Source organism: Botryllus schlosseri, chromosome 15 (assembly GCF_051294905.1).
Source record: "Botryllus schlosseri isolate E-star chromosome 15, Bs_hap1, whole genome shotgun sequence".
Lineage (NCBI taxonomy): Eukaryota > Metazoa > Chordata > Ascidiacea > Stolidobranchia > Styelidae > Botryllus > Botryllus schlosseri.
The window spans coordinates 18,626,394-18,650,262 of record NC_137250.1 but is presented as its reverse complement, the minus strand read 5'-3'; the positions used below and the strand labels follow the sequence as shown (position 1 = coordinate 18,650,262).

At 39.8% G+C, this 23,869-nt stretch overlaps 1 protein-coding gene and 3 long non-coding RNA genes across 14 annotated transcripts in view; 2 read left to right on the top strand and 2 right to left on the bottom strand.

Annotated features, from left to right (window-relative positions):
• Nucleotides 1-23,869, bottom strand: part of LOC145456779 (uncharacterized) — a 329,933-nt gene that overhangs the window by 163,846 nt on the left and 142,218 nt on the right. The window lies entirely within an intron of this gene.
• The window catches only part of LOC145456745 (protein diaphanous homolog 2-like), a 233,324-nt gene that overhangs the window by 179,389 nt on the left and 30,066 nt on the right, over nucleotides 1-23,869 (top strand). For 8 of the 11 annotated variants that reach the window (XR_013920693.1, XM_080334853.1, XM_080334851.1 and 5 more), the window contains exons 2-6: nucleotides 18,111-18,287; nucleotides 18,684-18,755; nucleotides 22,314-22,478; nucleotides 22,829-22,936; nucleotides 23,092-23,246. Coding sequence is in view for 10 of the 11 variants with exons in the window: in XM_080334853.1 (XP_080190979.1) it covers nucleotides 18,246-18,287; nucleotides 18,684-18,755; nucleotides 22,314-22,478; nucleotides 22,829-22,936; nucleotides 23,092-23,246 (542 nt within the window). In the remaining variant the exon portion in view is untranslated. Of the gene's footprint in view, nucleotides 1-18,110; nucleotides 18,336-18,683; nucleotides 18,756-22,313; nucleotides 22,479-22,828; nucleotides 22,937-23,091; nucleotides 23,247-23,869 lie in introns of those variants that run through there. The other 3 variants (XM_080334852.1, XM_080334856.1, XM_080334854.1) reach the window with 2 other exon arrangements.
• Nucleotides 1-23,869, bottom strand: part of LOC145456780 (uncharacterized) — a 114,662-nt gene that overhangs the window by 65,617 nt on the left and 25,176 nt on the right. The gene's annotated exons all lie outside the window — the stretch shown is intronic.
• LOC145456777 (uncharacterized) lies at nucleotides 8,751-11,051 on the top strand. The gene is made up of 4 exons (XR_013920701.1): nucleotides 8,751-8,972; nucleotides 9,669-9,811; nucleotides 9,880-10,001; nucleotides 10,417-11,051. It is a non-coding gene; the product is annotated as an uncharacterized LOC145456777 (long non-coding RNA).

Genomic DNA, 23,869 nt, shown 5'->3' with positions numbered 1-23,869 from the left:
CAGATACAACAATTCAGCCATCACGGAATCGGTATTGGATAGTTCTTCAAAATAAGATGAATTTCAGAGTCTACTGCGTCCATGTTTGATCACAATTCGAAACGAAAGTATGCGCGTATAGACATTTATTTGATGCCGAGGCGCGTCTATAGGAATATACTCAACTTTCAACCGCCTATTTAAAAGTCTTGCGCGACTTCAGATACAATAATTAGGCCATCACAGAGTCGGCATGGGATGGTTCTACCAAATGAAATGAATTTCAGAGTCTACTGAGTCCAGGTTTACTCACAATTCGAGGCGAAAGCCTGCGCGGGTATGGACACTTTTTTGATGCCGACACGAGTCTAGAGGAATATACTCAACTTTCAACCGCCTACTTAAAAGTCTTGCGCGACTTCAGATACAACAATTCAGCCATCACGGAATCGGTATTGGATAGTTCTTCAAAATAAGATGAATTTCAGAGTCTACTGCGTCCATGTTTAATCACAATTCGAAACGAAAGTATGCGCGTATAGACATTTATTTGATGCCGAGGCGCGTCTATAGGAATATACTCAACTTTCAACCGCCTATTTGAAAGTCTTGCGCGACTTCAGATACAACAATTCAGCCATCACGGAATCGGTATTGGATAGTTCTTGAAAATAAGATGAATTTCAGAGTCTACTGTGTCCAGGTTTACTCGCAATTCAAGGAAAAAACCTGCGCGGGTATAGACACTTTTTTGATGCCGACACGCGTCTATAGGAATATACTCAACTTTCAACCGCCTATTTAAAAGTCTTGCGCGACTTCAGATACAATAATTAGGCCATCACAGAGTCGGCATGGGATGGTTCTACCAAATGAAATGAATTTCAGAGTCTACTGAGTCCAGGTTTACTCACAATTCGAGGCGAAAGCCTGCGCGGGTATGGACACTTTTTTGATGCCGACACGAGTCTAGAGGAATATACTCAACTTTCAACCGCCTACTTAAAAGTCTTGCGCGACTTCAGATACAACAATTCAGCCATCACGGAATCGGTATTGGATAGTTCTTCAAAATAAGATGAATTTCAGAGTCTACTGCGTCCATGTTTAATCACAATTCGAAACGAAAGTATGCGCGTATAGACATTTATTTGATGCCGAGGCGCGTCTATAGGAATATACTCAACTTTCAACCGCCTATTTAAAAGTCTTGCGCGACTTCAGATACAACAATTCAGCCATCACGGAATCGGTATTGGATAGTTCTTCAAAATAAGATGAATTTCAGAGTCTACTGTGTCCAGGTTTACTCACAATTCGAGGCGAAAGCCTGCGCGGGGATAGACACTTATTTTATGCCGACACGCGTCAATAGGAATATACTCAACTTTCAACCTTACAGACAGACCTGCGGCCTACGATTTCACTCTGTCAATGAATGCAGTCATATAATCCATGAACAATTACTGCGAAAATGGCGAACAAAATCATTGAGTTAAAATCTCCAATCAGATCACACTCAGCCACAACAATGAGATATTTGCTGGTAAATGAAATTCTTCTATGGCCTATATACACTTCGATACGAATATGCCTCACATTCAACATACTGTGTAAAGGCTTTGCGTTAGGCTTTTAAATATCACAACAAAACCACAAAGAAAACGAAATTGGATAGTTATTCAACACAACAGTGTAGAAACGTAGCTTAGATTCATTTCTTTTGCCATTCATATGGTACCTTCAGGTTCTCCAAAACTTCTTCGTATGTCCTCTTCATGGTTATGGATAGAAACATTAAAGCAACTTCTTGCAACACCACCAACTTGAAGTATTTATCGCTGCTGTGTGTTGGTGCTAATTTCTTCATGAGTTCACTATCCTCATGCACCACATCCTTGTTGAACACTATTCGTGAAAATGTATTGTAAGCGACGTATTCTTTTCCGGAGTTTAAATCTCTAATCCATTTTGCACGTAAGATGGTTTCTTCATTGATATCCATGATTTTCAAAGGTAAACTTCTCATGAAATATTTATGGTTGGGGAAATTTTGCAGCGGTATTCTTCGTTGTCTTTTTTTGAAATAAATAAATAGGTATCCCCTCCTCGAAATGTCATCGAAAGCTTTGTTCGGATCCACAAACTCCACAGTTCTGTCGTTGCATATCTGTACCGAGCATTTAGAGTCGATTAAGTATGCGGTATAGTGTCCGTCCAGGTCCGATCCAATGTGTGCAACCACAGCCTTGAGCGCATATCCGTTTCGTTTTTGATTTTTAAGTACCTGAATGTCGAGGCTCCTGTTGGCAAAGACAGCATCTTCCAACTTTCCAAGTTTTGAATCCACACGGTTGAAACGCAATGTAAGCAGACTCGGAGCTTCAGTGAACGTGACGCTCGCATTTATCAGTGAGCCACACTTTCCACATGCAATTTTCGGATTCTGGAATGCTTCTGCTATCGATTCAGCTCCGCAATTCACGTCGAAGAATTTGTTTTGGTGGAATGTTGTTTCATCAGTTTCACATTTTTTGCAATGGATGATTCTTTCGTATTTCATTTCGTGCTTCCAACGAATCTCTTCCAATACTTGTGGCAAGGAAGATAGTGCATAGAACTCACAACAATCATGCTGCTTACCGAACTCCAGCATAGTTCTTTCGCATGTAGTTTTAACAGCATTCATTAATTCTTCACGTGCGACTTCCTTCATATTTGTCAAGGAGACAAATATATGTGCGAGTTCCCCATGAATTTCCCTGCTGTCATCCAGTGGCCCAATTGCCTGTCGTATGACATGAGCGTATGCTTGTACAACAGAATTAAACCAGCATGTATTTCCCAGATTTTCGAGTCCAGGTATCTGACTAATAATTCCACATTCAACCTCAGTATTTCGCACAATGTGGGATGACGACACGCAATTTTGATGTAGTTCCCAAATTATTTGTTGACGGAAGTCGTTTTGCAAAAATTTTGTTCGGTGTTTGTCTTGCATGCATAAGTTCCACGCTGCCATACATGTACAAACACCACACGACGAAGAATCGGATTGAAGGAAGTCGCAACAAAATTCCTTCTTTACGCTGCTCGCATTTATCCCAGAAATATCGGTAAGGTATTCTGTAATGGACGATAAAATCCCGTATTGCTCCTCTGTATCACGAGTACCAGGGGAATCGTAAAACGTGATTGTTTTTTTTTTGTTTTTGAAAACAGAGAAGAACAAAATGATTGGAATCCCGACGAATGAGAATTGGTAGTAGTATGAAGCTGCATAAGTGGCGATTGTGATCAAGAACAGTGGTTGGTACTGTTTTAGGCTTCCTTCCAGAAATTATCAAATGACACGTGTCCATATCCAGGTACCCAAAATTATCATCCTTTACCCGAGAATTTCCATTGCGCGCACACTGGATCACGAAGGCGTTAACGATACTGTCTGTCAGCCATCCTGATCTAGTGTCATTTGCCATGATTTCATTCAGATCTTGAATGATTTTCTCCGATGGATTGGGACAGACAGACAGTATATCTGCATATGTAACATCGGCGTGGAATTTTGAAGTGATCGCAGTGTCTGTCAATTTCAGACCGACAGGCGACAAAGCGTGTTCTTCTATTGATTTCCATAATTTTTCTGCAAATGTTTTCTCTGGCGTCAATAATTTTGGGTTACGATCCTTGATTTTTTCGGCGGCCATGGGAGTTCCGTAATATCCCTCTCTTGTAGTTCGTTTCTTGAATTTTGACTCCAAAAATTTGGGCTTTTTATTTGCTGGCTGCTCTCCTTGATGATATAAATGAAATTTCCGTTTCGATGCGGGACGCGAGCCGTACTTAACTTTCACCAGATCATCAGCGAACAATTTACCAGTCACTCTCGTTGCATCTTCGTATTCCCATACAAACTTCGGTATAGTTGATGCACGCTTGTTGTTGAGATAATTCCGCTTCAGCTGCAAGAAAAAATGCTCAATTGAACCTTGTGTTCTTATACCATCGCAGACTGAGCGTCCAGGATATTTCTTCAGCTGTTTCCACCTGTTTGCAAATTTCATATATTCGTTTGGAAGAATTTCAGTGTGACTGTGCCTTGATAGGTCTCCGAGCATAAGTCGCGAAGTTGCGCCTAATCGACTAGCGATCACTTCGACGAGTTTGACGTAAAATGACGGAGAGTAATAGACGTTGTCGTCATGTTGACTTTCCGGATCGGAATCGATTGCTGTAGTTGACATCCACTCTTTCTCCAGATTGCGATATCGACGATAAAATGGAGACTGTAGCTCTTGCTTTTTATCGACGGGGATTATCCCGGAAAAATAATCATCGTCGTGACTTGGCTCATTAAGATCATTTTCCGTCGCGTCAGTTGGGTACTCCTCTCCCTGCAGCGATAACAGAGACGCAAAGCTGCTATTGACAACTGGCGTACATTTTGGAGAAAGCAATACGATACAAATGTGACGCATTATCTCGTCCATTTTTGAGAGCATATCTTGTGACAGTAAGAGACCAATCCAAAACATTGCAGTGGCAACAAATCCCTTTTTATAGTACTTGCGACACAAGATGGATGCAGCTTTCATGCTGTGGCTGTAACAATTTATGACAAATGTTTTTTCCATGTCATTTTGCGCAGCATTACCAGTGACAATTCGATAACATCGATAATAATATTGAAGTCTATTCTCTCTGGTAAAAGCATCCAAAACTGCATTCCATACGGCTTTACTGCCGTCTATTATGATGATCAAGGGTTTCGTGGATCGCTCTCTACTCGAAGAATCACGTATAAATTCTCGCAGAAAGTTTCCAATTGTGATGCTGTCGTGCTTTCCTGTGAGAAAGCTAGCGACTGGCATTCCGGGTCGGTCCTTTGTTGGGTTTCGAACCAATAGCACATAGATTTGAAAATTTTCAAAGCCTTTACTGCTGCGCGTAACACCTCCGGAGCCATCAAAGAAAAGAAAATCCACGCGGCACAGCTCTTTATAGATATTCACCTGTCCGTCATTGTACATGGATACGGCTGGGGGATTCGCTGACCACGTACGCAGAAAATTAGTTTTCTTCTCATTCGTGAATATTTCCATCAATTGTTCCATGCAGAATAGCCAGTTTTTTGAATATTTGCCCACTGGACAGCCATCTCTTTTGATGTTATTCAGAACGTTGGTCGAAGGTGCGAATGTATGTGACCCAAGAAACCGTTCATTTTCTGACAATTTATCAAATAATTGTCGATGTACTTGAGTCGGGGTTTTGTGTTTAAGCTCCTCTTTCAGTTGAAGCCGCTGTTCACCTTTAACTCTCCTTGATTTGGTACATTCGTGACGATGATTCCTTAATCCAGTTATATGAAAGTCTATTTGCATCGACTTCATCAAACTGTATAAATGAGCAGAGATTGTGACCGCACACTCGCAACATCCATGATGACCGCAGTACAGTAAGACATTACCTTCGTAATATCGATCAGACTCGGCCGTAATCTCCGTTACGTTGTCAGGAGCACGCAGATAATTACTTTTTATCATGGGTACACATGAATCATATACTTGGTGAAGCGCCCATATAACTATCTTTTGATACGGAGAATTGCTCGAAAAATGGTGTTTTCCACGATTCTGAATGGCTCTTTCCCATTCCTCTAACGTAATTGAAGTTGACCGTCTCAAGTTCACCTCATTTGGTTCTTTAATTTTGTCAGATAGCTTACCAGTCATGGCTCCAAGCGATTCGATTGCTGAATCACTCACCCACGTTTCCGTAATTCCACTCTGTGAGAATCGTTGCGAAATCGGTGTAGTAGACCTGTGGCTCTCGGGAGTTTTATCCGTTTCATTAGATACATCCCAAGCATTTAGTATCCCGTCCTGCCCCGTGCCATCACCATCCCGTCCATCCCGTGCCACCAGGGGAGACGTGGAAGGCGATAGCTCTTCACGAATAGAAGAATTTTCAATCTGAGGTGCGTGAATAAAAAACGGGCGTTGTGCGCCAGTGTCCTGATTTATGCTACATAACAAGGACGCAGTACGCCATTGGTTAGCATCAAATTTAGATTCTTTGCTGCCGGGTTGAAAGGCACATGCTGGATGAAACCAAAAATGACAATCCTCGCACTGAATCATGAATTCACCTCGATACGGTCGTTTGCAGTAACAATACACGGCATCTGTGTCATCATAATTTTCAAAATTACATTGTTCTTCCGTGCATTTTGCCTCTTTTCGTGTCTTTCGTGTCACTTCCGAAAGTTCTGAATCCCTCTCCGCTGTATGGACCTGGAGTGAATCCTGCGGCAATACATCTACGTCGTTTTTGAACCTATGGTGTTCGTTGAAAAAGTTCATTACCATGGCCCTGAAGTCAGAGCAATTCTTCCACAGATCATACACAGCCTTAATCCTTCTGGCAGATGCATATTTACCTCGTCTTTTCCAAGATTTTACAATATCAGAATGCTTTAGACGAGATTCAGGAGCAGGAAGGACATCAAATAAGTGTCTATACGCGTATACTTTCGTTTCGAATTGTGATTAAACCAGGACACAGTAGACTCTGAAATTCATCTTATTTTGAAGAACTATCTAATACCGATTCCGTGATGGCTGAATTGTTGTATCTGAAGTCGCGCAAGACTTTTAAATAGGCGGTTGAAAGTTGAGTATATTCCTATAGACGCGTCGACATCAAATAAGTGTCTATACGCGCATACTTTCGTTTCGAATTGTGATTAAACCAGGACACAGTAGACTCTGAAATTCATCTTATTTTGAAGAACTATCTAATACCGATTCCGTGATGGCTGAATTGTTGTATCTGAAGTCGCGCAAGACTTTTAAATAGGCGGTTGAAAGTTGAGTATATTCCTATAGACACATGTCGGCATCAAATAAGTGTATATCCCGGCGCAGGCTTTCGCCTCGAATTGTGAGTAAACCTGGACTCAGTAGACTCTGAAATTCATTTCATTTGGTAGAACCATCCCATGCCGACTCTGTGATGGCCTAATTATTGTATCTGAAGTCGCGCAAGACTTTTAAATAGGCGGTTGAAAGTTGAGTATATTCCTATATAGACGCGTGTCGGCATCAAAAAAGTGTTTATACCCGCGCAGGTTTTTGCCTTGAATTGCGAGTAAACCTGGACTCAGTAGACTCTGAAATTCATTTTATTTTGAAGAACTATCCAATACCGATTCCGTGATGGCTGAATTGTTGTATTTGAAGTCGCGCAAGACTTTTAAATAGGCGGTTGAAAGTTGAGTATATTCCTATAGACGCGTGTCGGCATAAAATAAGTGTCTATCCTTGCGCAGGCTTTCGCCTCGAATTGTTAGTAAACCTGGACTCAGTAGACTCTGAAATTCATTTCATTTAGTAGAACTATCCCATGTCGACTCTGTGATGGCCTAATTATTGTATCTGAAGTCGCGCAAGACTTTTAAATAGGCGGTTGAAAGTTGAGTATATTCCTATAGACGCGTCGACATCAAATAAGTGTCTATACGCGCATACTTTCGTTTCGAATTGTGATTAAACCAGGACACAGTAGACTCTGAAATTCATCTTATTTTGAAGAACTATCTAATACCGATTCCGTGATGGCTGAATTGTTGTATCTGAAGTCGCGCAAGACTTTTAAATAGGCGGTTGAAAGTTGAGTATATTCCTATAGACACATGTCGGCATCAAATAAGTGTATATCCCGGCGCAGGCTTTCGCCTCGAATTGTGAGTAAACCTGGACTCAGTAGACTCTGAAATTCATTTCATTTGGTAGAACCATCCCATGCCGACTCTGTGATGGCCTAATTATTGTATCTGAAGTCGCGCAAGACTTTTAAATAGGCGGTTGAAAGTTGAGTATATTCCTATATAGACGCGTGTCGGCATCAAAAAAGTGTTTATACCCGCGCAGGTTTTTGCCTTGAATTGCGAGTAAACCTGGACTCAGTAGACTCTGAAATTCATTTTATTTTGAAGAACTATCCAATACCGATTCCGTGATGGCTGAATTGTTGTATTTGAAGTCGCGCAAGACTTTTAAATAGGCGGTTGAAAGTTGAGTATATTCCTATAGACGCGTGTCGGCATAAAATAAGTGTCTATCCTTGCGCAGGCTTTCGCCTCGAATTGTGAGTAAACCTGGACTCAGTAGACTCTGAAATTCATTTCATTTAGTAGAACTATCCCATGTCGACTCTGTGATGGCCTAATTATTGTATCTGAAGTCGCGCAAGACTTTTAAATAGGCGGTTGAAAGTTGAGTATATTCCTATAGACGCGTCGACATCAAATAAGTGTCTATACGCGCAGACTTTCGTTTCGAATTGTGAGTAAACCTGGATTCGGTAAGCTCTAAAAATATTTGATGGTGAAGAATTATGCAATCCTGTGATCTTGATGGATTTGTTGTGATATCTGCAAGCGCCCAACACTGAAATAGAATCAATCAATCAGATAGCTATATTAGTATTCGTCGAATATACTGGTTGAACGTATATTGCTCAATATATCTGTGAAAATAATGTGCTAAATAACGATATTGTATCTCGTTTGGTCATAAGGTTCAGATATGCAGAGGTAGACTCATTCCAAAATCCCAGCCTCGAAGTCGAAAGTCCATGTAACTTGACTGTTTTCACGCACAGGGTTAATCTTCACAATTTGTTTTCATCAGTGTTTCACTTGATCGTTCGCAGTGCTTCACGTGTGTGCAAAGATTCCGCTGAGATTCCGCCAGGATGACTGCAGTAGTATGGCGCCTTACGGCGAACGTCGTTGTAGGTTGGATTATTTGGAGTTCGCGGCGCAAATATGGCTGGATGTGCTGTGAAAGGTCAAGAAAATGACGCATGAAGGAAGGATAGCTCAAGAAGGAAGCAAAATAGTGTCTGACAGAGACTGTCCTGTTCTATTTCGCTTCCCAATAAATCCAATCCTCAACGTCGTCACTTCAGAAGAAGTGGGATCAAAGGTACAGTACCGTAGTATTAGTAGTAAGTCTACTGTAGTACATGTAGTGTTCGTAAAAGTCAAATATAGAGACCTTTAGCTTTCACATACGGTACACAATGAAATGTGGACTGTTAATTTCTCAAAACTAATATGGTGTGAAGTTAACTTGATACAGTCCATTGTTGTTCTGAGTATATACCAATTGAGTAATAAAAATACTGAAATACAAATTTGAAGTGTCTCAGGTGACCATCAGCATTGATCATTGCCTAGTGATATGACACGTTCATGGTTCATCCTCAGTGTCTTTGTATTATCCTAATCATGGGCCAGAGTGGAATCGGTGGCAACGGCACGCACAACGTCACGCGAGCATTTATATCTGATCACGCCGATTAATGAATTATGCTGACGTCACAAAGCGATACCAAAGTCCAAATCCATAATAAGGCGCTTGCGCTTTACAATGAACGCAAGTAAGCGTGGCATTTGCGCAACAGCGAATATACGGCGTAACCCTAATCCGGCATATACCAGGTCTATTTTAGCACATTGTGTCGTTTAATAAGTATTTCACTATTGAATCAGAGTGAAAAATATTTCCGTCACGCGGACGAAATTCTCCAATCACTCGAGAAATTCGTTTGTCACGCACAACATGTTGTCGAAAACAACCACCGATTCCAGTCTGGATCATGGGTTATATTTTATGCAGCATATGATTTCACTGGAAGAATTCCACCAATGGAGAGAAGACTTTGGAGTCTTGAAATTATTTTTCGCTTGCTAACAAACCGGTCAAGGTGGTACATGTTGTTTCGGATGAGTCTTCATGCGGATGTGGAAAGCGGCTGGCTGGTAAGATTCAATTGTATACTGCTGAAGAGTACCATTGCTTAGCATTGTATAATACCGTTTGCAGATAGGAATGAAATACCATCTGCTGATAATCTAAGATCAGCCTTGAGTTACCCATCAAGCATATTCAACCATCCGTCACTAATCACGATACCATATGATGTTGCGAGAACAGCTGCACACTGCACAGGTAAGACATTGTTTGATGCTGCACAACCTTTTACTCATTGGAAACCTTATCCCTCGGTTATGGAACAGTGTCGGGGGTTCTCACAAACCCTGAATTTCTTAAAGTGGCAATATCATTTTCATCGTATTGTTGTGCTTTGTCATTATCAGTGACCTTGAGCATTTTTCAAATGATTACATCTGTCAATAAATGAAATTTCCAATAATAGCCTACATGGAAACCAGTTGAAGCCGGCATTTGACTATCGAGCATACTTTGTAATGTAGCCATACGCAGTTGCTGTTGTCTGCAAAACGCATCCTTGATTTTCTCTTGTTTGGGCAGTCCACAAAGGGTGCACTCGCAAATTTATTTAGTTTGGTACGAGATCAATTTTAGTGTATTTATTCATTTAGTATGTTATATTTTTATTCAGGTCTGCATGCGGGAAATTATCATGCAACATCAACGGAATTCATTGCTTCTTGTGAAAATGATGTCGGTACCTCGATTCCATATTCCATGCGAACCCCAAATTGATGACTCGGAATATGAATGCATGGAATCGCTCTCAGACGTATCTTATACTATCTGGCCCTGGTGGGTTGGACATTCACCAATCGTTCATTTTTTCGTGGTGCACTGGACGATGTTCGTGCAGCCAGCCCACTATGAACCGGTCCTATACCAATACCGAGAAAACCATTGCCGGGAATGCTATTACCGAGAATGGACATTACCGGCAGTCGTCAAGCATGTCTAAGTCTACATGCAAGCTGTTTCTACTGAATGAATACAATTCGGCCTGCAGGACTGTGATATGATATGTCGACATTTTTATTGCTAGTCCTTTTTATGTTTTCTTTTCCTGGAGTGTATATGCCTCTTATTTACATGCTCTTGGTCAAGGTGCGGGACTGATTAAAATGACCAATCCAAATCATTTAGACACTACTCAATTGTTTTCCTTATATTGCCATCTTGAGGTGTTTTGATCTGATGGAAATTTCAATAAATGGCTGGGACTACCAATATTTCGTGTCATCCAAATACATGGATCTATCACAGAAAGCTCCCGTAAATTTGTTGTCAGATGTTGTCAATTGTTGAAGAGAAACGAAGAATCGTACGAGGGAGAAACCAGTATGCTTGGAAATGTGCTGCAAGGTCAGTTATAAGACGAAAAATAATAAAAAACTTATTTTTACATCTGAGGATAAGGTTTCTACATGTTAGTTCTCATCTATTGCATAAAAGTTGCTGCAGACATGTGTTTAGAAGCGGAGGCTAGTCAGAAATCCCGGTGTGAAGGGTGGTAGTTGTCTGCTTGCAGGTTGGTTGTCTAGTCAGTGAGTACTCCAGTTCCATTGGGCAGTGATACAAGGTCATGGAATTCGTGCGGCTGTGGTGGACTGTAAAACTGGACGGTCATGACCAGCAATAATCCTGCATCCCGACTAGTAATATTTTCGGTCTACGCCAAGATTGATATTGCAGCATATATAAGGTATATTTCGTTTGAAGGTCAACCATATAGAAATATTTCGTTTTAATATCGTTGAAATACATACTGCAATCCTTGAAATCCCACACAGCCAAATAATTCTCGAGAAATAACCGTTAAAAGTCGAAATATAAGGTCGGCAAGCACGGATTTCCATTACCGCAGGTTAGCGCCGACGGACTTTTGTGCAACATTTTGCGCTCCAGTACTCTCATAACATTGCGCTTATTAGTCGGACGACTTGTCATAGTTGAGTGACTTTGACTCGGATAATGTTTGGGCGTTGTTTGAATGGTATTATATCATTGTAAAACACTAAAAATCAGCGTTTATGATGCATATTTAGTATCTTGATTTTGACAGGTTCGCGATATCTGATCGTAATTATTTGCCGCTAAATAATTTTAGTTGGCGGTATAGTTTTTTGCCTTATGCAACTTGATAAAAACTGGTTAACGGATCGTGCTGGTATTTTGTGTGCGCCTTTGCTTTCCCTTAATTTCTAATTTTGGCAAGTCGAAAGCTTTACGGGATAAAAGGCATTTAGTCTGTTGTTTCTGAAGATAAGATTATCAATTCGATTTTTAACAAGCATCCATTAGCCCTGTATGGAATCGGTCTCCTGTGCTCACAAACTTCTTTGTTTTTTTAAATTATTTTTTATTAAATTACCCTACTTCAACTTGGAGAATCATCGCTGCTCACATGTCATATATTAGGCAAAACGTAACGAGATTCCAGTAGTAGGGCCACTAGCCACAGTCCCTTTTCTATACTACTTGAGGTGAAATTGAGAATAAATCAATCTTCATATGATGTAAAATTGTCTTTCCTACCGGTATCTTTTTACTTAGTTTTGAGCTCTTGACATTGTGCTTGAACTGTTTTAAACATCTTTGTAGAGCGCTGATGTCTTTTCACATTGATTGTTATAAAGCCTTGTTTAGTTACCCCCACGTTAGTAAACTGTTACTTGAATTGACGCAGTGGTTCCCAACTGGGGGAATTGTCCCATGGGGTAGGGAATTTTGTAATTTGCCGGGGGATTCTGACCTTAGGATTGTCCAATTGTATACCAGAGAGACGCACACCTGGATTTATCTCAATAATGATCGGTGAATTTGACTGTTTCTATTTATCGGAATATAACAAAAAATTTTGACACCTCAAAGGGCCGTTTACCTAATCTGCATCCGATGCCATGGTGGACAGGGGCGTAGCCAGCCGTGATAAAAAGGGGGTAGAACTGAATAAAGGGGACAGAATGAGCCTCTATGCGTCATACCTTTAGCGATAGCGACTTCTGTATCCCGTACGCTTTAGAGAACGTAACTAATTGGTGGATCTAATTACTGAAAGCGAGTGAGCAATCAACAACTTGCACGGGATCATATTACGATGCGCACGCGCTCAGCCTGTTACAGTGCAGGAGATCTTATTTGCATTCAAATAAGTAATCGACCTTGAAACAATACAAGAACAACATTTCACACGAACAATCTATACAGCGCAGAATCTGTTATATCTTCATGAATTTTGACATGATTCAATTCGCGTGTAAGAGTAACGTCTGCTCGGCGTTTCAATTCCATTCATTTCGAACATGGCGCATATACTAATTGTATCGGCGCGTGAATAATGACTTATTCGCAAAGTGAGGTAATCGCAAACAAGTTTCGGCGCGGCTATTGAAGGCTGAATGCGTCCCGGTGGGATACCGATCACGAAAGGTATAATCTAGTATGACGTATAGATGGTAATTGAGGTCAAGACAAGGCACAACAATGGCGTCTAAAATAAAATGCGAATTGAATGTATTGTGTCTTCACGCTGTTCTGGGAACAGGCTTGAGTTCGGCAAAGCACGAATCAGATGCTATTGCTTCAAAAGATGATTTAATTCAGTTATAAGTTGTCATTTTCATGTTATCAATGTTCGTTATCGTTTACAATGAACTGTTGATGAGAAAACCAATGCGTGAACGACGCTACAAATGTTGTTATTGCTCGACGACTGCATTCAGAATAAAGGGATTAAGCTCGACTCGCCGAGAGAAAAATGTAATGATGCCCTTTTCACGCTTGCATAGACGCGCTTCCGTAGACGAGAGATCGACGAGAAAAAGGCATGTAATCAGCGTCGGCAATCGGCGCCGTGTGTAGCAAATTGAAATTAGGCGATATCGTGAAGAAATGTTGTTATAGCAGTAACGTTTACTTGTAATTTTCGGGATATAATCGAGCCTGGAAGGGGGTAGAACGTTCTTCAATTCTACCCCCCTGTCTACGCCCCTGATGGTGGACACTGTCAAAATACATGATTCTGGTTGTCAACAGTGTGAGATCCAATGATGAGAGACAATTGTGGTATGGCAATAGTTTCTTGTCACTGCGCGAGCCTTGAAACCTTGATACAAGGTATATCACAGTTGTTCTCAACCTGTATGGAATCGGTGTCCTGTGCTCTACAGGGTTGGTGCGATGACATGCAAAATAAGGTCAAAAGCATGCGAAATAAGGTCAGTCACATGCAAAATAAGGTCAGTTACGACATGCAAAATAAGGTCAGTCCCTGTGCTCACACTCTATTCTATCTTTTAATTATTTTTTATTAAATTACTTTAACTTGGAAAATCATCGCTGCTCACCTGATATATCAGGCAAAAATGCCAGCGATTCCAATCAGGGTTCTCAACTGCTGTCCCGTGGCAAATTTCCTGCCAGTCTGCCAGATCTATTAGAATTTTATATCTCAATTCCAAAATGCAAGACGGTGGTCACTTTCAAGTTCAAGTTATTCATAAAATTTGATCACTTCGAAACATCCCAATGCTGCGATGCAATGAAAGATAGGAAGGTGCCGAAACGACTTGAAGTAGTCTTATAGTATAGATCAGACACCCGCCTGGGCATAGGCGATGGAAATTGGAGGCATGTTCACTGAATGAAAGTAAAAGAAGATAGTATAAAATGATAAGCGACAATTATTTAGAGAAATACAACATCAAATCTCAAATTGATTTAGAAGGGTGGAATATATTTTTTGTATGGTGTCGTAATACAGAGTTGATGATCTACTTTAAGCGTGCGTCACAATGGTGCAAGTGTTCTACGAAACTGTTTAAAAGTACCCTACCACACGTTTCGGACAAGGTATATGTGAAAGCTAGAGACTTTTGAACAAACTTTGTTAAATTCCGACAGTGCAGTTAAGCCACACTTGGCAGTAGCCTATATTAGATTTAGCTTCTATATAATGTAATTTCTTTCAAACGATACCAAGCAATCACAATCAAGTTAGTGGTCTCAACAGATGACTTCAAGAGGCTCGCCACGCACAAACTTCAATAGAACCAATAAAAAGACATTATTAAATGAATTTTAATTGAAGTTGCATGCATTTGTCGTATTTATATATAATTTTAAGGCTCGTCGGACCACAACATATCATTTGATGTTTTAACGGTCGGCGAGGTCAAAATGGTTGAGAACCACTGAGGTAGCGTGTCATCCAATACATGCAGCAGAAGGCTACTCGACTTCATAGCGAGTAATCTCTAATCGTAATGACATACAAATACTACTGTCAAGAAATTTGAAATCATTTATAATAATACTGTATGTATGACTGGCTTTATTTACTTTGTGGTCTTATAAAAATAATTTATTTGTTCGCTTCTAGTCCCTCTTTATGTTATGAAGTCATAATGAGTGATAATCGAATATTCGACTATAAGCTTCATACTCCGCTTGGTGGAGTAATCACGGGTACTTGATTTTTCTCACGTCTAATCGTAACATTTATCTGAACTCCGTTTTCTTGCGTCACACAAACGTTGATGTGATTGATATTATAAGTCCAATTTCGATGCTTGTACGAATACCTAACTAGTAGACAGAAAATATTTTCATCACTATCGTTTGCATGATTCGAAGTTTTATTGACAATCTGCAAAAACTCGTACAAATTTTGAACGCAGCATTCATCAGAATAAAGAACATTTTGCATGTTCATTTCGTCGTGTGGAAGATTCCATAATACGCTATAAGGGAAAACAGAATAAAAAAGGTTGGGAGCCACTGAATCATCGCATAGTACATTTCTTAAGGTTATTTGATTTTGAATATGTATTTTTACATTCGACGCCCGTGTCTCTGATAATGAAAAATTCGGCAACATGAAATTCACCGATTGTTAACCTCTTCGTTCTTCAACATATTTGGAATTCTTGTATGTAGGTTTTGTAAAATTTTTAGGCCTCATTTTAATTTCGTGAACGAGATATTAACATTGTTTCTAGCAAATGTAAACCTAATCGTGTATATAATGTAGCCTTACTGGTACTGGCATGGTGGGATCTAGGCCTACTGGTTGCATTGAGGAATAGTGAAAAGTATGATATAGAATTCTAGCGTATGCGTTGTTTACTGAATTGCAAGGCCATGATTACATTGTAGATTTATATATGCATGCCAGTTGGAAAAGAACACTTTTAAAATGACAAAACAATATACTATAGTGAAACTACTAAACTGATAAACTATGATTTCATGGAATGAATCTGGAAAATTTGGACATAATTATAGATGCTGCTGGAGGAATATCAGTTGAGTATTATCTGCGAGTGTCATGGCATGGTAGCTCATCAGCATTTACATAAGAATACATCGTATTCCGTGTACTGGACATCAGTAGTTTACCATTCATTTAACAATCTGACGTGGTCATACTAGAGCTGGAGTGATGAGCTTGACTGACACCTTGAGCATATCTCTATTCAGACTTCCTATTACGGTCTGTATCAACTCTTACCTGATTTCGTAGCTGTTTACTATGATACCATTGTACTTTGTGGAATTTATCAAAGCAATGTTGATTGTCGAGGCTACCAGAGTACCAGTATATCAAATTTCAAATCACTAATGATTGTTGATTTTCATTTCATCCCTTGTTGTAATTTCGGAGGCAAAAATCACACATTTAGCGTAGATGGTAGACAATAATTGATTGGAAATATTTTGAGCCTTACAGTGAGCATGACATGGCTCAATGTAAAGACTGTAGACTCCTACATCAATTGAACAAGGAATAGTGTGATGTATCATATTGAAAGTAGGAATATTGGTTTCGTCAACCTTGTTGCTCATTATTACACACAAGCATTAGCTATCTTTGTCTATTTCTTTGTGACGATTTTTTATTCACTTGTAGTCATCTTTGTTTTGCTAACATGGCTGAGGAAAATCTTTACTCTATCATATTTTTTTTTCATTATTACATAATAAGTGAATGCTGAATGGTATTACAATTTTCGAAAATAGTTTTTTTTATGATACAGTCTCGTCTTAGTCCGTGTTAATGGTTATATTGTCTTCGAATATGTAGTTCCATGTAGTCGTAATCAACTACCGCGAGATTTTGCTGTAATCGCATGTTTCTGAAGTAATCATAATTTATTGTAACATTGATACAGTATTACAGTGTTTTCTCTTGTCTGGTAGTTACCTGTAGGTTGTGTTGATAGTAGATGTTTCAGTATAGTGGCAATCTTTATTGGTTGATTTCACCAACCAAGATCAAGCCTGGTTTTGCACAAATACTATTCGAGTTGCATGTAATACGTCCCTAATCACGGTTCTTGGATTCTGTCTATTTAATCGATGCCTTTGAAGAAAATATGGACATTGCGCAATAAATGTCAATGGAATATTGATTTACCTGATCTTTGTCCGCAACATGAAATTCGTTTTTCGATTTTTTGAATTTGACGATTTTGGTAGCCCCACAAATATGATATCACCTTGATGTCAGTGTTAACCGTTTGAAGCTGAAAATGTAAATGGAGGGCTGGTCTCTCGCACTCCTTTGGTTGTTCACTTGTCATGGTGCATGCTGTTCCTTTCATGCTACTTAATGATTGTGTTGTTTTATGTATACTCTCTCGTTCCATTAGCACTTATCTGCCATTTTTGATGTATTGCACAGATGACAGTTTAGTTTTGCAGTGTCAATTAACCTATTGGATATGCTTGTTAACAGCAGTCGGTTTCTTGACTGCTCAATTATTATGAAACTGAAAAAAATTATCAGTCAGGAGAATTAGATTTGAGGTAATTGATAGTACTAATAAGGCAGCTATGTCGCATTTAACTGCCCTTAAGAATGTTCTAGAATACGTGTTTTAAGGCTAAGCGGTTTCACTACCTATCAATCACTGACAGCAACTCTGGTACGTACGCAAGGAGTTATGATGTAATTCAATTGAAATCGCTGAATCTATGTTAGTATCTAAACATGTCTATGATATATCTGTAGCCTACCCCATAATGATATGGTGTTTTCAATTATTACCTTTTGCTTTGTCTGAGAAGTTTGTTTTTAGCAAGATTGTTTCCTTTTCGTTCGCTGCTTTGGACTTTCATAGCTGCACAAAGAGTACAGGCTTAATCTTGCGTACCTTGACAAAGGGCTTCACCTTATGCTCATGATTACCCTAATAAATTGAATGTGTTTCCTTCTTCTTCTATGACATTCGGCTGTAATATTGTGTGATTTTGGCTACCATATTTTAAATTGTCTGAAATGGAACATAGAATTGAATTAATCGGATATCATTCTGAATTCAGCCCAATGTATGCCATGTAGTTAACAGTTACACTTTGCTTCGATACTGATGATGGAAGAAAATTAATTATACGAGACAACTCTTCGAGGCACGCCATTCCCAAGAGCTGGCTGCAGGACGTAACTGAAGCGGCGTCATGTCGAACCTGGGACGTGGCGATGGACGCAAGTCCAAATTTGTAAGTTTAAAAACCCCTTGGACAGGCGGCGGCACCAACAGCAAAAAGGTATCCAGTTTGGTCAAGGTGGCATGGAAGCTTGCTAATACAGAATACGTTTCGCTCTTAGTTTTGGCTTTTTTGTCAATATTATTTTAGTTTTGTTTTCCTGGGGTGTTAATCTGAGACAGGGATCCTTATTTTGTTACCAAATTGAGTTCGAATGGTCTAATGGAGCATTTGAGTTTGTGAATCAAATTGATTTTCGACTTAATCCAGGATTATCCGATATCATAGCAAGGCCTTGACTGATCTCTTGAGAGACTGGATCATCCTGATGCCGCTGCGTGTTCAACCGATGAAAAGTTCAAATGTGTGTGTCCCTTATTTCTCGAGATTACAACTTATTTCTCGCAGACTGTGGCTCTATCACACCAAGCGTCTTTGAGAGACGTAACTAGGACGTATTATGGTAGTTGGAAAAAGCAAGTATGAAAGCGTGTGTAGTACTTCCCGGCTTTCGTTTGTTGTATTTTCGAAAATTGTGTAAAAATCTCAATTCTTGTGTTTCTGAGAATCGTTTGACTATGAGTGACCGAAAACGGATTTAATTACGCTATCAGGGCATTTGTCGAATAATTATCTCTGTCATCATTAATAATTCCCAGCCAGCCTCTCCCGATAGAATTACTGTGTTGTCAGTAGCGTTGAGCAAAATCGAATAGGCCTACACAAGTGATCCGGCTCCTAATCTAGTATCAAGTGTATAGTCCACTAAGTCCGTTATTTGAGTATCTCTCATCACCACGTCATGACAATATCGATGATTTGGAAAGTTGAGATATGTTAGGGTTGCCATATTTTGGAACCGGGAAAGGAGGACACTTTTTCAAAATGTTCAAACTTGGAATGCTGGAGTAAAATCCGGAAAAAATATTAATTTTTCCACGATATTGTGGTTGGTTGAATAATAAAAAAAGGTCGTCACTTTCGTTCGAACCACGAATTTCCTATTTAGCGTCATTTATGCCCATTTTCACTCGACCACTATCTTAGCTCTAAAAGCTGTAAAGCAGCGGTTCTCAACCTTTTTGGACATAAGCCCCCCTTGGGGATGGTCGAAAATATTGCGCCCCCCTGACCCCCTCCTACACTTTTCGTCATGTCAAAAAGAGCACATCATCTAATACAGAGGTAGGCAACCTTTTTGCTAATCACGGCAAATTTAGGGCAAGCTATAAATGATAATGCATCTTCGGGTGGGCCAAATATTATTGTTAAAGTCACTTGGTTGCATGCTGTTATTTCTTGATCCCCGATCAGGATTGTCGATTGTATCGGTAGTGGAAATATATTAAAATCGCCCAAATGTACCATACACAAATTTCTTTCGTGAGGAGCACACGATTCCGATTCCGTATCAGAGTGAGAAGGGCGCTACCATTAATATCGAGAAATTAATTTATGTTGAATTGCGCGTGGTGTGAAGAAAATTTCAAGATTAATTAAAATCTCTCAAAAATTTGGGAGTGAATTAGTGATTTCAATTTGCATGTCGACGGATGCCAACACATACCAATTGAATTAGTTGTCGACGGCCGCACAAATTCCCATCTACAGCAACAGGTTGCCCTTCCGTGATCTAATAGTATACATAATTACATATGGTATGTCTTACGCAAAGTTTGAATCCGCATTCCAGTTGTTTAGTCTTTAACAGTTCTGACAAATTTCCCCAAACTTGTTTGAAAATAGAAATAAAACATTGAACAGGACATCAAATTATTTCAAGGTAAGTTGCACATAGATTAGGTAGGTAGGTTGCACCTAATGCTGGTAGTCATTAGAGGGCACGGCATAGTTCTGTACTGCCATGCTAAATTTTATCAGTTTTGGAATTGAATAATTGCGTTTTTAGGGTAACTTAACTGAGGGCGAAACCGGGCAACTTATATTGTATCTAAATCTGTGTCAGGCAGTGCTGTTCGCCAATTATTATTAACAACAGCTACCCAGCGCACCGAACTTTAGGCTACTACCAAAGCTATACTTACACGTGGGAATTGCTCCAAATTTTCAAAGAATATCAAAAATTTGCTCAAATGAAGTTGAAATCAGCCTATGCTCCGTTGAGCGCGACCGCGGGAGTTCGAATTTGGCGAGATTTCTTGAATACGAAATAAGTTTCATCTTCAACAATCGTCTTCTCAGAATGACTGTGAAGCACATTTCCAGTCAGAATTCATACAGACGTGGTCAATTTCTCGCGCCCCCACTGAGAGCTTCCCGCGCCCCCCAGCTTGAGAACCCCTGCTGTAAAGGATGACGAATTGCCAAAAAGAAGGACATATAGGCGTCCTCGGAGGACATTTTCAAAAACCTGAAAAAGTAGGACAAATCCTCCTAAAGTAGGACGTATGGTAACCCTAAGATATGTTAATTTTGTGCGACTGCATTGAATAATGCCTGTTTTATGCCATATTAAAGATGATTTGGCATCTTTTCGACCATACCAATTTCATTCCGCTTTGAGACAATGCTGCGGGATGATCACTGCTGCACAATGCACACAAATGTTGAATTCAAATAACGTGCGTAACTTTGTAATGCATTTCTGGATGCCGGAACACAACCGACCGAGGTTCCAAGGCTTACATGGGTGGCAAGAATTGTGTCGAACCTATAATTTCAGTACTGGAACATCGAAACGATGACAGTGCTCAATCAATGTTTAATTTTTTTGTGCTTGGCATTGCTATTTTTGATAGTTGTTAATATGGAATAACCCGTTCTCTCTATATCGCATAGTTCTTTTTGTCATCTCGAATTGTTATCTGTAGTTCGTGCAGTATGCTGGTGATATGTTTGCATAGGGTGAAAAATGACACTGCAGCAATTATTATGGCAAGGAAATTGAGCTGTGGTCATTTTCCTACTGGACGAAGTTTGCCATCGTCAAAATCTGGCATTCTGACTGACTCCAATCTTTTATACTCTGTGGGTGTTATTTTTATCCGTAATTGTGTGGTATGTAAGAATATGACTTACATTTAACATTTGAAAGGTTGGGATTTCATTTAGTAAATCTGCTCTCTTGTGTAGGCGTGTAAACCTGATATTTGATACTGCAAATTATTGTCTCGCCCAGCCTGGAGCAAAACTTGACTTTATGCCTACTATAAATCCCAAGCACATCTACTTCAGTTCAAGATGAAAGTATCAGCTGTCATCTCAATTGGCTGCGCTGGCGCACTTATTCGTGCATGACTGTCATAATTCTGCAGGAAGCTGTGTGACTTGACTGTGTATCTAGTGAATATAGAGTGTGTTATCGAGATGTGGTACCTGTTTCACTGTCCATTCAAATCACTATTCATCTCATTACTCATTCCTTTCAGTGTTTCTCAAAGACTTGTGATATTTCAATGCAACGTTATATGCCTTGTCAATTCGAAATCAGTCACCAGTCTGTTGCACTTGATATGTCAACCAGATCGCATTCGATTATTCTAGAATCAAATTGTGGTAATATTTAAATGTCAATAAATGATAATGTTACCGGCATCAAATCAATATTAGTCCTCACCCAAACGGCAAACAAATGAGTTTCTCGCATATTCTAGTATAAAATACCTGTAAGTGACTTGTATGCGCTTTTGATACGCTGCCATAGTCTGTATCCTGGAACTATGTTTGAATTGATATCGCGATATATTCCTTGAAGGCAATTATACCGTACCTTAGCTGGAATTTTGTTGATGGAATGGTGTATGGTGATCTGTATTATTGTCATGTAATAGTAATTGTGCAGACGTGCAACAGTTATATAATGCTCTCCAAATTCCATGTCCGACAATATACTCTGTAAGATACACACAAATACACTAAACAAGCACTGGGTAGAGTCACATCCATGTTATCTGCAGTTTCTGTGAACAAATTTGCTTCTCAGGGTAATGTGGGGGATACTGTTCTGCCAATAATACTATTCTGACTAAAATTTTTATATTCGGTACCGAATCAAAGTGTTGTGTCTCCTTAACACAGCTCGACAGGTTCGCATCTGTGAGCCAGGCCAAAAAGGGGGCCAAGAAGCACCCGAAAGGGGCCGCCATGATGCAAGACGACAACCCTTCCAAACATATGCTGCCCGACAATGTCGCGTCAAAGTTGTCGGAACACGAAGTGCTCACGTTATTTGAAAAAATGTTGGTAAGTAAACTTGGTATCTCCATTACTGCAACAGATTTTTGTTGTTTTCATTTGATTGAGGCCAGCCACATGTGATTTTTTATTGATATCGTACACCTTCTATAATTTCCCTGTAACCTATAATTTGAAATGTTGCCGTGGTACTGACCAATTCCCGAAAATTCAAATAATAGTAGTCTACCACCATTGTATTGAAATTGGTGTTTTATGTGACTTTGAATGACACGATGTACGTGTTTGTACCTTGGGTGTAATGGAACTAGGAAAGTGATCATTGCCACTTTAGCTAATTTCCTCTGTGATGTCCTCTCCGATGTCTGTGTGTTTGAATTGTTTGGCATATTTTTCAGGACGATATGAATCTTGCCGAGGAAAAGAAAGATCCGCTGCGGAAAAAAGAACTTACGGTCAAACGAAATATGGTCGTACAATGGCTGAACAAAACCTCCATTGTTAAGGTACCGTCGTGTTTGTCAACATGGCACGCTCCCGCCCACATTGTCTACCGTGTTATCGCCTGTAGTTTGTAAATATACTCTTAACAAGTTGTGACAGGTTTCGGTCCCAGGACGCATATACCCAACGTGACAATATTACCGTTTTTGTTTTGCAGGGTGAACAAAATACGACTCCGCAACAATTTATATTCAACCTCAACAATTTGACGATGAAGGACGACGGTTTTAATTTAGGAAGCAGCGCCGATCGGAAGGAGCTGCTGCGTCTCCTTGAATCGCTGCGGGTATCGTTGAACAGCAACCCGTTGAGGTATGGAGTAGCACTGCAGATACTGGTCGCTCTATTAGTTAAGTTGTCTTATGATAGGCTACAGTATCGCAACTTATCGGAATGGAAATGGCTTGTTAAGTGACCAGAAATTTCAAATCTTGCTCGTTGAAGTCTTCAATCTTTGAACATCACTCTACGGAATGTAAAGCGCACCTACACGCTGATTTGAGCCACTTTTCGTGCTGCTGAAAGTCTGAGATTAGAGAAGGCCTATGCGAAATATATGAATGGCTCTTTTCTATCATTGTAATCCCAGTTTAAAGCTAAGAGGCATCTAGTATTACAAAACAACTGGCGTTGTGTGTGATATTGATATTCTGTAGCCTATGATATAATTCAGATGTCGTGGGCAGTCTCGTGAATAAAATTCCTTTCCGTTCTGTATTAGCCGAAGAAGTCCAAGTTTCAACAGGCTTCTTGCCTTGACATATGAAACCAACCATTGTTGCTCTTTCGAACCCACAAAACGCAACTTATGTTCTGTTTGCGACCGACAAAGTAATGCTTTGTAGAACCGGGTGGTTTGAATTATATAACTACTGTCACCGCCAGAATCTAGTTTGCGAGTGCTAGGTGCTGCACGCAAAAACCAAGCAAATAAT